Source organism: Fusarium subglutinans, assembly GCF_013396075.1.
Source record: "Fusarium subglutinans strain NRRL 66333 chromosome Unknown NRRL66333_c0000021, whole genome shotgun sequence".
In the NCBI taxonomy this organism is placed as follows: Eukaryota; Fungi; Ascomycota; class Sordariomycetes; order Hypocreales; family Nectriaceae; genus Fusarium; species Fusarium subglutinans.
Window position 1 is genome coordinate 14257 of NW_023502084.1, and position 15174 is coordinate 29430.

General features: G+C 49.9%; 3 protein-coding genes across 3 annotated transcripts; 2 read left to right on the forward strand and 1 right to left on the reverse strand.

Moving 5' to 3' along the window:
* Nucleotides 1-2001: 2001 nt before the first annotated feature.
* FSUBG_2441 (ABC1 transport) lies at nt 2002-6722 on the forward strand (the record flags this gene model as incomplete). The annotated part of the gene is made up of 3 exons (XM_036680214.1): nt 2002-2680; nt 2832-3871; nt 3918-6722. The coding sequence occupies 3 exons, from the start codon at nt 2002-2004 to the stop codon at nt 6720-6722; spliced, it is 4524 nt and encodes a 1507-aa protein (XP_036541959.1).
* A 494-nt stretch (nt 6723-7216) lies between these two features.
* Nucleotides 7217-8459, reverse strand: FSUBG_2442 (methionine synthase II (cobalamin-independent); the record flags this gene model as incomplete). Its single annotated transcript, XM_036680215.1, has 2 exons — nt 7217-7638; nt 7688-8459. 2 exons carry the CDS (start codon nt 8457-8459, stop codon nt 7217-7219), a joined length of 1194 nt encoding a protein of 397 aa, XP_036541960.1.
* Nucleotides 8460-11962: 3503 nt separating this feature from the next.
* Nucleotides 11963-13201, forward strand: FSUBG_2443 (cornifin B; the record flags this gene model as incomplete). Its single annotated transcript, XM_036680216.1, has 1 exon — nt 11963-13201. One exon carries the CDS (start codon nt 11963-11965, stop codon nt 13199-13201), a length of 1239 nt encoding a protein of 412 aa, XP_036541961.1.
* Between the last annotated feature and the right edge of the window lie 1973 nt (nt 13202-15174).

Genomic DNA, 15174 nt, shown 5'->3' on the forward strand with positions numbered 1-15174 from the left:
TTCAAGCTGACTAGCGGGCCGTGTGGACGGGGGTGCGGACGGGTTGTCGGGTCCTTGGAAGACCCCGATAGAAATACGGAGTAAGCTCACGCTACCACTAATAACGAACATTAGCCGTGCGTTGGTGTTTCTCGATGGATCTAAATCAACAACCAGAGTCCTGGCGCTGACGGCCAAGCTTTATGAGGATTAACCATCCTGTCAGACCGTTTTGCGAGAGGGAAAAAAAAAGGCTCAGATAAAAGGGAGTGTATTTTCCGATACAGAACTCGAATACGTGAGACCGTCACCACCAACATGAAGTGCATTGTCCAATCAGAGGCGTCTTACCGGGGGATCTTCCATCCGCTGTAACGTGAGTAATTGGCTATCGGCCGACGGGTTTTTGCAACGACCCGAATGATCAATACGCGGTTTCGCAACCTGTTTGAAGTTGGGACATGGAAACAAAGTTTTTGATCTTTGCGGAGAAGATCGGAGAGATCTGTCCTTGTTGGAAATAACGGTTTCTGATCACTGCTCCTTACAAGGGGAGACGATATTATCATCAGTTAGATCTTGTAGGGCTCTTGGTGGATAAATAAGCGCGACAAATAGGGTTTGATACAGCGTGGTAAAAGATGAGATTAGCTGTGTTAGTCGCGATAGAGTTCTCCAGTGTCGTGTTTCAAAAGACAGTCGGATGCGAATATTCAAGAACCAATAGTGACCGTTTGATGATCACCAGAGAGAGAGTTCGAACCTTCATGGTTGTGGCTTAGGTGAGCCTCCAACGCAATGTTAAATCATAATGGCTTACTATGTACAGACAGCTGCGCTACCAGTCAGAATCATCTCTATGCGAGTGCAATAGCAATACGACGAATAACATTCCAGGGGTACCAACACTAATTGCCCGCGCGGAGTTAGTAGTGGGGGCATGCATGCAGTTCGCTCCCCTTCCCTGGATCTTCTCTCGCTTAAATGGCCTGGAGTGTCGGAGTTTGAAGGCACCCGTTATCCGCCAAGAATTGTCTCTCTCACCTCACTCTCAGGCGCTGTAATGGATGATTTGACTCAACAGCACACCCCTCTATGATTGCCTAAATTGTCATTGCGTGTCGGGTCGGGTTGTTGGTAGTGTGCGAAAGGGCAAATTGTTTCCTAATGCCGGGAAGATGAAGAGGCGCAGTGGATAAGAGCTGTGCGAACTTTGTTACGGTGCTGACACGTTGACGAGTATGATCAACTGTTGCGGCCTTCAAACTGGAAATATCATGGCGATATCTTGAGTCAGTTTGAGTTGAAAGCTTAGGTGTACCTAAGAGAAGAGTAGAGAGTGAGGTACTTGGAGCGGCCGCCAGTAAAGCGTTGACAGCCAGTAACCAACCCAGTGAGAAACAACCCCTACAGAGGCTTGCAGCCGCACCCGCTTCCACTTCCAAAAGCTGCGCTAGAATTGCCTACCTGAGGTACCTAGAGCCTAGCTGGGCGTGCACACCCCTTGTCGTCTACCCTTCGGTTTCGGGTCTAGTCGACAGGTGGACCTTTGCTTTGGCGATCCACGCGAGTTTATCTCCATCCATCTGCTCTGCTCTGTTCTGTTAGGTTAGCTTACCGACGGAGGACATGACGAACTGAGTGAGTGAGAGCTCATTCATATTTTACATATTCTCCTGACCTCCCTCCTGTTTTGTTTTGCCTTGCGTTGTCCAGGGTCCTATTTCTTACACGCCTGTTTTACGGGACTGCTCACTCCCTTGTGATCGGCCGTCTATTCATTGTCGATCCTTAATACCTACCTTTTATTAATACATACCTTTTCTTTTCTTGTTGTTTTGTTTGAATTGGCTTGTCTTCTACAATACTCGACGACTACCAATTCGCATACTGAACAACATTCCATACCCAACTCACAACCCCAATACGAAATACGAAATTCTGCAGTCACTGGGGTATCACTCACCAACCTCGAAACTCAATTGCGAGAATCCCAAGTAGATTCAGCCGTCACAATTCATCATGTCGGCGTTCTACGGGATCAACGCCAACAACGACGCCACTGCTGCAAGGCAGGGTGCTCCAGGCCCAGGCTCAACTGGTGACAATGTGCCTGTTGCTGACAAGCACACCGACGACGAAGCGATCAACGAGAAGCCCTCATCTTCACCTGCCGACACTTTGGGCAAAGATGAGGAAGACGAAGATTCGGAAATGGAGCGAAGAACCTCAATTGTTCAGGCCCTCGCTCGCTCTTATTCGCACGCCTCTGGCACTCACCCCAACGGACAGAATCCTTTCCAGGCTGGCGAAGATTCACCTCTGAACCCCAACTCCCCCAACTTTAACGCTCGCGAATGGGCCAAGTCTGTTGTGGAGTTGGTTCACCAGGACGGCGCTGGTTTCCGATCTGCGGGTGTTTGCTACCAGAACCTCAATGTCTACGGTTACGGTGGTGCTAGCGATTACCAGGGCGATGTCGCAAACGTCTGGCTCTCTCTGGGTGACCTCGTTGGAAGAGTCACTGGTCGCAAGCAAGAGCGCATTGACATTCTGCGCAACTTCGATGGTGTTGTGCACAAGGGCGAAATGCTTGTCGTTCTTGGACCTCCCGGTGCTGGTTGCTCCACCACGCTCAAGACGATCGCTGGTGAACTCAACGGTATCTACGTCGATGAGGGGTCTTACTTCAACTACCAAGGTGAGTCGAATTGCAGATTTCGCGCAAAAGGGGTGTTTTGGTTTCACAGACTCGATCTTCTGTTGCGATCGGCAATGGGCTTGTCGCGTGCAACACAACTCGTACCTACATGCGCCCAAGTAACCAGTATTTCTAACATGATGTGCCACAGGTATGACCGCCAAGGAGATGCACACCCACCACCGCGGTGAGGCTATCTACACCGCCGAGATTGATGTTCATTTCCCTATGCTGTCTGTTGGTGATACCCTCACATTCGCTGCCCGAGCTCGACAGCCCCGTCAGCTGCCCCAGGGCTTGAACAGAAACGATTTTGCCGATCACCTACGAGATGTTGTCATGGCTATGTTTGGTATTTCTCACACCGTGAATACCCGTGTCGGTAACGAGTACATCCGTGGTGTCTCGGGTGGTGAGCGCAAGCGTGTTACCATTTCTGAGGCTGCCTTGTCTGGTGCTCCTCTGCAGTGCTGGGATAACTCAACTCGAGGTCTCGACTCCGCTAACGCCATCGAATTCTGCAAGACCCTCCGTCTTCAAACCGAGCTTTTCAACAACACCGCTGTTGTGTCCATCTACCAGTCGCCTCAGAGTGCTTATGACCTGTTTGATAAGGCCACTGTCATCTACGAGGGCCGACAAATCTTCTTTGGCCGCGCTGATGCCGCTAAGCAGTACTTTGTCAACCTGGGTTTCGAATGCCCTGCTCGCCAGACCACTCCTGATTTCCTCACTTCCATGACTGCTCCTAACGAGCGAATTGTTCGTGACGGTTTCAAGGGCAAGGTTCCCCGAACCCCTGATGAGTTTGCTACCGCTTGGAGAAACAGCGCCGAGTACAAGGCTCTGCAGGCTGAGATTGAGGACTACAAGGTCGCTCACCCTATCAACGGCCCCGACGCCGAGGCTTTCCGAGCTTCCAAGCAGGCTCAGCAGGCTAAGCGACAGCGCGTCAAGTCTCCCTACACTCTCTCCTACTCGCAGCAAATTCAGCTTTGTTTGTGGCGTGGTTGGCTGCGACTGAAGGGTGACCCTGGTATCACTGTTGGCTCTCTTATTGGTAACTTCGTCATGGCTCTTATTATCGGTTCCGTCTTCTACAACCTGGATGAAACGTCAAGCAGTTTCTTCCAGCGTGGTGCTCTCCTGTTCTTTGCTGTTTTGATGAACGCTTTCGCAAGTGCTCTCGAGGTAGGCTTTATTCTAATCTCACTCTGACCAATACTGACAATTTCAGATTCTGGCCCTGTACGCGCAACGTCCAATTGTTGAAAAACATAGTCGTTATGCATTATATCATCCGTCTGCAGAAGCTATATCTTCGATGCTGTGCGACATGCCGTACAAAATCGCCAATACGATCGTCTTCAATATTACGCTTTATTTCATGACAAACCTCAAGCGCGAGCCAGGAGCCTTCTTCTTCTTCATCCTCATGTCTTTCGTTGTGGTTTTGGTCATGTCCATGATCTTCCGTACCATTGCGTCCGCTACTCGCAGTTTGTTCCAGGCTCTTGTCCCCGCCGCTATTCTCATTCTGGATCTTGTCATCTTCACCGGTTTCGTCATTCCAAAGCGTTACATGCTCGGATGGTGCAAATGGCTATACTGGATCGACCCTATCGCCTATGCTTTTGAGGCTGTCGTTGTCAACGAATTCCACAACCGCGACTATACTTGCAACGAGTTCGTTCCTAGCCCTTCGGTTCCTGGATACGGAGATGTTGCATCGGCGAACCGTGTGTGCAGTGCTGTCGGAGCTGAACCTGGAAGGGCTGCTGTGAACGGTGACCGATACGCCGAGATGCAGTTTGGATACAGATGGGAGAACCGATGGCGTAACTTTGGTATTGTTATCGCATGGATCATTCTTTTCACCTGCACCTACATGGTTGCCGCTGAACTTGTTTCTGAGAAGAAGTCCAAGGGTGAAGTCCTGGTCTACCGACGCGGTCACAAGCCTGCTGCCGTTGCCAATGCTGAGAAGAAGCATAGCGACCCTGAGGCTGCTATGGCTCACATTGGTCCCGTTGTCACCGCTGAACGCACTCGAAGCCGAACCAACAAGGATGGCGGTATGCTCCAGGAACAGACCTCGGTCTTCCAGTGGCATGATGTCTGCTATGAGGTCAAGATCAAGGATGAAACCCGTAAGATTCTGGATCACGTCGATGGTTGGGTCAAGCCTGGTACCTTGACAGCCCTTATGGGTGTTTCTGGCGCTGGTAAAACCACTCTGCTTGATTGTTTGGCCGACCGTACTTCTATGGGTGTCATCACAGGCGAGATGTTGGTTGATGGTAACCCTCGAGACATGTCTTTCCAGCGCAAGACCGGTTATGTTCAGCAACAGGATCTCCATCTTCAGACCTCGACAGTCCGAGAGGCCCTCAACTTCAGTGCCCTCCTACGCCAGCCCGCTCACGTCCCCAAGCAGGAGAAGCTCGACTATGTGGAACAGGTTATCAAGCTCCTTGATATGGAAGAATATGCCGATGCCGTGGTTGGTGTTCCTGGTGAAGGCCTCAACGTCGAGCAACGTAAGCGTCTTACTATTGGTGTCGAACTTGCTGCCAAGCCCCCTCTGCTGCTCTTCGTTGACGAGCCCACATCTGGTCTCGATTCTCAAACCTCTTGGGCTATTTTGGATCTTCTTGAGAAGTTAACCAACGCCGGTCAAGCTATTCTCTGCACTATCCATCAGCCTTCTGCCATGTTGTTCCAACGCTTCGATCGACTTCTTTTCCTGGCCAAGGGTGGCAAGACCGTCTACTTTGGTGATATCGGCGAGAACTCCAAGACCATGACCAGCTACTTTGAGCGTTACGGCGGGCAAGCCTGCCCCCCTGAGGCTAACCCTGCTGAATGGATGTTGGAAGTTATCGGTGCTGCTCCCGGATCTCACACTGAACTCGACTGGTTCCAGACTTGGCGCGAAAGTCCCGAATATCAGGATGTCCAGGCCGAACTCGAGCGTATCAAGCGAGAGAAGCAGGGTGTTGAGGATACCGACGTCGATGACGGTAGCTACCGCGAGTTCGCTGCTCCTTTCATGGTTCAACTCAAGGAGGTCCTCTTCCGTGTTTTCCAACAGTACTGGCGTACTCCTGTCTACATCTACTCTAAGGCTGCTCTCTGCTCTCTTGTCGCTCTCTTCATCGGTTTCGTCTTCTTCCGCGCCCCCAACAGTATCCAGGGTCTCCAGAACCAGATGTTCGCCATCTTCAACTTGCTCACTATCTTCGGTCAACTAGTACAACAGTCTATGCCTCAGTTCGTCATTCAACGTTCCCTCTACGAGGTTCGTGAGCGTCCTTCCAAGGTCTACTCATGGAAGATCTTCATGTTGGCGCAGATTATCGTTGAACTGCCTTGGAATAGTTTGATGGCTGTTATCATGTTCTTTGGCTGGTACTATCCTGTCGGTCTTTACAACAACGCTGCTGACGCCGGTCAAACCACCGAACGTGGTGCTCTTATGTTCTTACTACTGTTGGCTTTCCTTATCTTTACCGCTACCTTCTCGACCATGATCATCGCCGGATTCGAAACAGCTGAGGGTGGTGCCAACGTTGCTAATCTGCTGTTCATGCTCTGCCTTATTTTCTGTGGTGTCCTCGCTCCCAAGGGAACTCTGCCTGGCTTCTGGAAGTTCATGTACTACGTGTCCCCGTTCACATATCTAGTCGGAGGCATGTTAGCAACAGGTGTCGCCAATACGAAAGTCACCTGCGCTAGCAACGAACTCGTACCCATCACACCACCCAACGGCTCAACCTGTACTGAGTACATGGGTGACTATATCAAAGCTGTCGGCGGTTACTTCGTTGACCCCGATGCCACCTCTAACTGCGAGTTCTGCACTGTTCAGTACACCAACACATACCTCGCTGGCGTCAACATCGACTATGCCGACCGATGGCGCAACTTTGGTCTTCTGTGGGTGTACATCATCTTCAACATGGGTGCTGCGCTGTTCATCTACTGGCTTGCGCGTATGCCCAAGAAGAGCTTCAAGAAGAAGACCGTCAAGAAGGAGTAAAAAAAGTAAAAAAAGTGGAAAAATGAATATCTTGTACTGGGTATGAGATTGGAGGGTTTTTGTTTTTTACTAGAGTTTGTGAGGGTACTGAACCTTTGCATATAGACGGTATGGCATAGCCGAACATGTACATATGAGTTTTTACTAGACACTGTAATATGATGGACACAGATGTGGGATGGAGGAAGGATACCCATACCCCTTTCAATGAAACTTTCTTAAAAATATCTAGCCTTCATATCGAAGTGTGATGTCTGTTCAAGCACCTCCATGTTGAGATAGATAGTCTTCAAATGGCATCACCAGTTCTTCGCCTTGTGCACAGGCACAGCTGCTTCATAGGAGCACATAATAGCACCCAAAGTGCTATGGGCCCTCATTCATCTTTCATTTCAACACCACGATCAACACCGCGCTATGCAACAGTCACTCCAAATCCCCATGCCTATGTACAACTTTTCTTTTCTTTTACAACTTTTGAAAACATCAACTTTTTAAGCCTTGCCAGGCCAGATCTCCTTAGCGACATCGTTGACAAGCTTAAGCTTGGCAAACATCTTCTCCTCAGTCATACCCTCAGCGCCGACAGCGACACTAGCGAAACCGCACTGAGGGCTGATGCCAACCTGCTCAAGAGCCTCCTCGAGACTGCGGCCCTGACCATCAGCGATGATCTTGGCAGCGTCGAGCACGCGGTGCTTGATGACCTGAGCATCCTCGAGCTCGGGCTCCTTGGTGGTGATGACTCCGAGGACGACGTTTTTGTGCTTGGGGAGGAAGCGGAGGGGCTCGAAACCGCCGGAACGAGGGTTGTCGTACTCGAGGAAGAAGGTGTCGTAGTTAAGGACGGTGAAGAACTTCTCGGCGATCTTCTCGTATGAGCCCTCGCTGAAGTGCATGGACTTGGAGAAGTTTCCTGTAGCGTGTAAGTGAGTGGATACGATGTAATTGAGTGAGAAACAAACCTCTGCAGACGTGAAGTCCAACGTGGAGACCCTCGGGTCGGTCGGCGATAGCATCGTTGTGAGCCTTGAGGTAAGTGTCGAACAGCTTGTCAGGATCAACACCCTCGTCTCTCAGAGACTGAAGCATCTCATCGGAGCAGAAGTAGGCGAGAGTGGGGTCATCGATCTGGATGTTTCGCACGCCCTCATCGTACAAAGTCTTAAACTCCTGACGGTAAGCCTTGGCCAGATCGGCAAAGAAGTCCTCATCGTTAGAGTAAGCCTCAGGGCTGTAGCACTTTCCAGAGGCGAGTCTGAGGTGGAAATAGCAAGGAGGAGGCATGGTGAACTTGCACTCAGCCCACTGCTCACGAGGAACACACTCGCGGAGCATCTTCCAGTTCTCGAGGTAAGGGCTCTTCTTGTACTCGATCTTGGACTCGCAAAGAGCAGCCATGGGATACTGCTTACCAGCCTTCTTCAGCGCAGCAATGGGAGGCGCAGAGAGACGGACAAGATCCCAGGGAACAGGCTCAACCTCACGGAAACCCCCTAGACGCTCAAAGAAGCCAGAGAAGTAGTACTTGCGATCAAACTCGCCTGAGGAAATAGCGCGAACTCCATGCTCCCGCTGCTTCTTCACGATATCGGCAATAGCAGCCTTTTGCGTCGCAGCAAGCTGCTCAGCAGTGACCTGGCCGGCATCGGCTTGCTCCTGGGTGCGAGACAGCGCCTCAGGGCGGATGAGAGAGCCGATGTGGTCGGCGTGAAAGGGGAGCTTTGTGACAGTCATTTTCTGAGCGCGAGGAGAGTCAATTGAGCGGTTTCATGGCTGCGGGAGTAGCCATCATGGCTCTTTTTATCATGGGCATGATGACATGGGGGTATTTCCCCAAGCAAAGTCGGGCCAATCAATGGTCCAATAATGACTGCGACGAGAGTAGCATGTCTCCATATGACCCCTCCCCCTCCGCAGATCTTCGGTTGATGGACACGGCTGTTGAGATGAGGGGAGGGTTAGGGTTACGATGTTTGGAGTTCATGTCATGATCATGAACAGAACTGAAACGGTAGAACATGTGAATTGCCTGTCAAATATTGTCTGTGCTTGACAACGCAAGGCAAGAAAGCTATATGCTTGAGCATGGGCCAATATGGCGACTCAGCAGGTGGCTGACTGATATGGGTATGTCACCGAAGAGTCTCGAAGAATGGTAACGACAGGCAAGGCGCCCAATGGCCTTCGCAATGACTGCTCATGGCATCTCGGCTCGTCAGTTTGAATGGTGTACCTCAAGCCTGATGACTGTTAGCCATGATGAAAAGAAGAGCGAGCAGTCTGCGAGTTCAATTACTCAAAGGCAAGAAAACTGATGATGCTTACGTTACCACTGTTAATGTTGATGTTGTTGGTAAGAATTGTTTTGTTCCAAAGGAAACAGGGGCAACAATCCTTTTCAAAGCCCAGGAACGACAATGTCCAAGCAACTAACCAAGGGGCAAAGTGCGGTGTCTCACTTGAAGCATACCGCAGAGGCAAGGCCTGCAACATTTCACGTGTGTTTCTTGTACATTTCAGTGGTCTCATCGAGATCGGCCTCACAAGTGCTAGATCGCACTGAAGAAAAAGAAAAGAACTTAGTAGCACTCAGAGTGAGACTATCCAAGCAAGGGAGCAAGATTTGACCAACCCAAAATACAAAACATTGTCTCCCTTACTGAGCCTTGGGCCCTTGGCACAATGAGATGGATTTTATCTGCACGTCAAAAAAAAAAAAAAAAAAAAAAAAATGTATGTAGGTAGTTTTCTGCAAGCCATTAAATTAGGCGGCTTGCATAAGGCGACAAATAAAAGCCCTCCCTGGCATCAGAAGCGAAGACAGAGGAGATTAGTAAATCGTGGGCGTTTTTTTCTCTCTTTGGCCCACGATAGCAACCTAGCATAATAAGGCTATAAGCTCCGATCAGAAGCGGGAATGGCTCCAACGGCACGCGCTGCCAACATTCCTCACCAGAACATGTTATTGTCGCAACTTTTTACTTGGCTTTCCAATTTTAGCATTGCAGTTGGTGATCAAACATGCGAGGCGCAACGTTGCCACACGTTATTTCGATCGTCAGGAACAAGGAGCTCTGAAGGTGCTTTTTCTGTACTGATGTGCTGTTGTGTAACAGAGGCACAAATAAGGGTGTTTTGTACCTTGCATGAAATCGTGTAGGTAGTACATGATTGCAATATCAACGACTTGGCACGGCATCTTCTGATCCGGAGAGCGATGATACTGGAAATGGGGTTCCCTGATGTTATCACCTCAAGCATCAATTGACTTTTGAACGAGTGCGGTAGCTAGATCTTCTCATCACGTCATAGAAATATCATCATCACCAAGTTATCAATCAAGAACCATCAAGTAATTGCATGACTTAACTGGTTAGTATCAGTCTGTAAGCTCCGGAAACAGACAAGACTATCGTCGTAGGGCTCTGGCGAGCTTCCGAGACTACCGAATGCCGGTTTGTTCAGGCTATCAGAGTGATCCATATCAACTCAAGCTTAACATGCTTGCTGGGATGAGTTGCATCCAAGGGATCTACTGTGGAGTTGTCAATTCTTAGTAGATGTAAGTCAGTTATCACCAAGCAAGAAGTGAGTTAGACGAAAGTTCCTAAAAAGTGTAATGAGCTCTAGCCAATCAATATTTGAGATTGAGCTCTGATACGAGCCGTGAATTCCAGTGATTTTGTTGTAAGGTTATACGCGAACTTTAAGCTTTGGCCATAGCTCTTCTCGCAATAGTTGAAGTAGAAAACTTAGATTATGCTTGGCGAGACCAAAAACGTCGAATAAACATCAGCTTTGACAAAAAAAAAACAAAAAAAAACCCTATTATTTTGAGGCATTTCCTGATCATTTTTTGTTAACGTGTTATGGACATTGAGTTGGAGTGACTGTCGAAAATCACCCTAGACCCCCCTCCGGAGCACTGCCGGCTCGGCGGCCTCCGCAAAAACCATCGGCCCGCATAACACAACAAGTCAGACTTGATTCATGTCTCATACCAGCTTTCAGCTCTCCCTTGGTAAGACCGACCATTCTTCCACTTCTCACGAACGCAATCTCCCCTTCGGGGACCATCTATTAGCTTCCGGGATGGATAATCTAATGTCTCGATCTTGTGGACATGAACAAGAAACCCAAAACAAAACAAAATACTCATAGCTAAGTGCTTTCGAGATATAGAAGAACCTGTTTCCCCGGATTGTGCTAAAGAATGCTCGCATCCGGCCAAAGGGAGGGAGGGGTCTGATAAACGGTTTCGAACCAGGGTTGATCTTTTACCTTGTCCGATCTCAAGTTCCAACCGCTGAAAACGCTATGTGAGTGATACTCAAGCGAGTATAGTCGCCTTTGGAGGAGCCACAAAACGCACCAGAGATTGCTCTGCCTATTTCTGGTGACCAATGACGTATATTCTTGGGTGATGGAGATTAGACGCCCGTCACATATCTGTCAAATCCCACATGAGGTGAACCTTGGAGAAAGTGTGTTCTGATAGCGAGTGCTCTTTTTTTGACGCATCCAGGAATGGGTCTCGCGCATGCGGAGAAATTATTTCTTGGCTGTCTATCTGATGCCGATGGACCGTCGGTAACCAAGATGCGGTAGATTATGGAGGAGTCCAGAGTGCTTCGATACGTACATGTGAAATCACTCCTTTGAGGGAGGGTAGGCCACGGCATTGGGATGAGTGTCTCAGCAGAATACCGTGTCAGCAGCCTCACGTATCAACAAGTGAGATAGAGGCTATCAGTATGAGCATCTGGAATTTAGAGTAATCTTACAACCTGAGGTGATGCAGAGCCAAATTCTCAAGCGGCGGGGATTTTGGGGCCAAAACAAGCTCGTCGGAGTGTGGAGTGGGAGTGAGACATGTCAAGTCAGGGGCGCTACATTCTTTGCTTGTTGGACGGGAACGCCATGTCTCAACAGTCACAGCAGAGCACTCTGGACTTGTTTGCGTTGGGGGGCTCGATGCATTCGTCGAGGACCAGACAGACTATCGGCGCGAGGCTTAGTCTGTGGTCCTAGGAGGATCCCATACAATCTCAGCCCCAAGGCAAGGGGACCCAGATCATGTATAAAGAGAGGGCTTGATTCCGTCCAAAGCTCAACTTCTTCCTTCTCTCATCATCAAGCAACTCAAACACCCTCGATCCCCTCGCTTCTCTTCCGAGAGCTGTTTTCCAGTCGTTACACACCCCAGTCATTCGCTCTGAAGAACCACCATCACAAAAATGCGTTACACCGAGCTCCTCGCCCTGGCCATGGGCAACTTGGCCGCTGCCCAGTTCACCACTGGCCGCTTCTCCAACACCACCACCGGCGCCATTGAGACTGGCACTGCCACAACTGGCACCGATGTCACCGGCACTGTGACCTCCAGTGCCGCTACCAGCACCTCTACTAGCGGCAACCCTGACGGCTTCAACTTCCTCGGATGCTTCTCTTCTGAGAACGGCTTCCCTGGCTTCACTCAGGCCTACTCCTCTGAGGAGAACGACTCTGAGCGTTGTGCCGATGCCTGCTTGGGCTCCAACTTCTTCGGCCTCTACGACAACAGCTGCTACTGTGGTAGCGAGCTTGATCTCTCCTCCTCTCCCGCTGTCAGCACTGACCAGTGTGACATCACTTGCCCTGGCAACGATGCTGAGAACTGTGGTGGTCTCTCTTCTGGCGACCGCCTCATGCGCCGACAGGTCGCTGTCAACGTTCTCCTCTCCGTCTACGTCGCCATCGGTGTGAACCCGGGTAAGACTGACACTGTCATCAACACCGACTTCGTCACCAAGACCCTCCCTCCTGTCACCACCACTGCCACCGTCACCTTCACTGAGGATGGCACCACCGTCACCCGGACCGTCACCACTGTTCTCCCCGCCATCCCCACCGATGTCATCATCATCTGCTACGGTAACTACTGTGCTCCTCAGGTCCACTGCCCTACCTGCACCAAGTGGCAGATCGTCTGCGAGGATGGCCTCTGCGCTCCTCGTGAATGCCACGACGACACCTGGAGCCAGCTCAAGATCTGCAACAGCGGAAAGTGCCACTATGCCGACTACACCGGTAAGGAGTGCAACCAGCGCATCGTCTGCTACGGCAGCAAGTGCCAGCGTGACCAGCACTACTCTATCGACTACGCTCGCAAGTTCGTCTGCGATGTCGATGAGCACCGATGGTACTTCGATGAGTGCAAGGACGACTGCTACACCTATGAGAAGTGCTCCAAGGGCAAGTGCGAGCCTGTCCACCCTCCTGTCAAGCCCACTGAGCCTGTCAGCCCTCCCAAGCCCGTTACTCCCGGCAAGCCCCCTGTTATTGTCGTCCCCGAGCCCGTTACTCCCTCCAAGCCCGTCACCCCCGGCAAGCCTGAGACTCCTGCTAAGCCCGAGACTCCTGGCAAGCCCGAGACTCCTGCTAAGCCCGAGACTCCTGCTAAGCCCGAGACTCCTGCTAAGCCCGAGACTCCTTAAGCCCGAGACTCCTGGACTCCTGCTAAGCCCGAGACTCCTGAGACCACTAGCACCAAGCCTGTGGTCCCCGTTGTGACCGCCGGTGCTGCCCAGAAGACCTTCGCCGGTGTGGCCGCTGCCATCGCCGGTCTTGCTTTCGTCCTGTAAAGGATTTGATAGGCAAATCTTTCTTCTTCTTCTGCCCGGATTGGGGCTTTTCTCATAGATGCCGGAGTCTCTGCCCGGCAAGCTCAGCATTCACGTCTTTTGCTCTTGATAGCAACAAAACACGCATATGTGTAACGTTTAACGTTCTTGGTTTATTCTTACACCACTCGGTTTAATTTGGGGAGATCTGGCTCTGGGATATCTTGTACGATAGATTAGGGTCCCGGCTGTCCATTTCGATGGTGGTACCTTTTTGGCGATTAGAAATCAGTAGTATTTCGGCTTTAATATGGCTTTATGACTTTATTCTTCAGAGAATTCTAATGTGACAGCGATTCTCTCTACTCTTTCTCATCTCTGACAATTGTGACTTTCTGACTGTGGCTGAAAAGGATTGATTAGGACTGCTAATACGCTAAACTTTAGGCTTTTGTGAAAGTCATCACGCATGCAAGGGAGACTGTCTTTGAAGCCGTTTCCTTGCAGAAACAATATGCAGGGGGCTGTCGAATAAGTCAGCCTCAGGAGAAGCCTTCTGACAGCTTGTTACAGAGCAATACAATTGATTGGCCATGAAGTGGACTCACACGTGTAGGAGTTATAATTTCTTTTTGTGTCTGGAACGATATGCAGTGGAGACTTAGTGCATCTCGATCTTGATGAGAGAATATGACAGTATACAACTGTTGGTAATTAACCGCGACATTATAACATCAATACCTCGTGCTCGTAAACAGCTTCTAAATGGCCAGAGGCCAAACATTGGGTTGCATTGAGTAAAAGTTCCTATACTCTGCTTTCGTGAAGTGTTGGCTTGGCGATGTGATACTGATAGCAACGTGACCAACAGGCTCACCAGCGCCCGCAATGCTTTTTTACAGTTGATGTTACAAGCATGTCGATTGAAGTCCCTTCTTACAAAGCATATCTAGTCTTTTATTGTTGCGGTCTGGAAAGTTTAGTAAGGATAAATACCTGGTCTCTAGGCAGCCGCATTTCACGATGGTATATCTTGATTGCTGGAAGAATGACAGTTCTAGCAGTAACCAATGACAGTAGTGAAATAACGATAATCGATAAAGCTTAGGGCTATGAGGCAAAAGATGCGAACCGATGGGCATGTACCCCTGCTGGGTGATAGCATCTCGCAACTCGCTCGGTTAATATCCATCACATCACCTTTGATCCAGGGTTCAAGGGTACCCGTCCCGCATCGTGCACGGTGAGCGAGCATTAATGCAAGACCGTTTATGGCAGCTGTAAGCTCCTATTGTCAAGGGAATATGTTATAGTTTCTAATGTCCGGTGACTGATATCTTGATAGAATGCTATATATGTAGTGGGAGCCTCAAATAACAAAGAATGTCGTGATGTTCCACGGGGAGTATCGGGGACAGAGTGTCGCAAGAGCGGAGTAAAGCCTGTTTGTGGTGAAGATGACCTTATTATGCTAAATGCTTGGGTGCAGAGAAATGGAACATGATGCTGTACAACAGCGGGCCTTGTCCCTTGTGTCGGTACGACAAGGATGGATACGCAATTGCGGTCTGAGCTTGAAGATGTTTACGAGTTGCTCATCTTGATAGTGTTTTATCGTGCTGATAATGTAGTTTCAACTGCACCTTTCATTTAGAGCCGATGGAAAGCTACAGAGTTGGTTATGTACATGAAAGAGGCGAATGACTGCAAGAGCCGCTGAACATTTTTGTTTGTCTAGTGTCCAGAAACAGCAAGATTCTTTTTCGGAGCAAAGTGACAGGGCTCGAGATCCTTGATTGGTTGTTGGATGGTGCAAGATGCCTGACATGGGCTATGGACATGGCCTG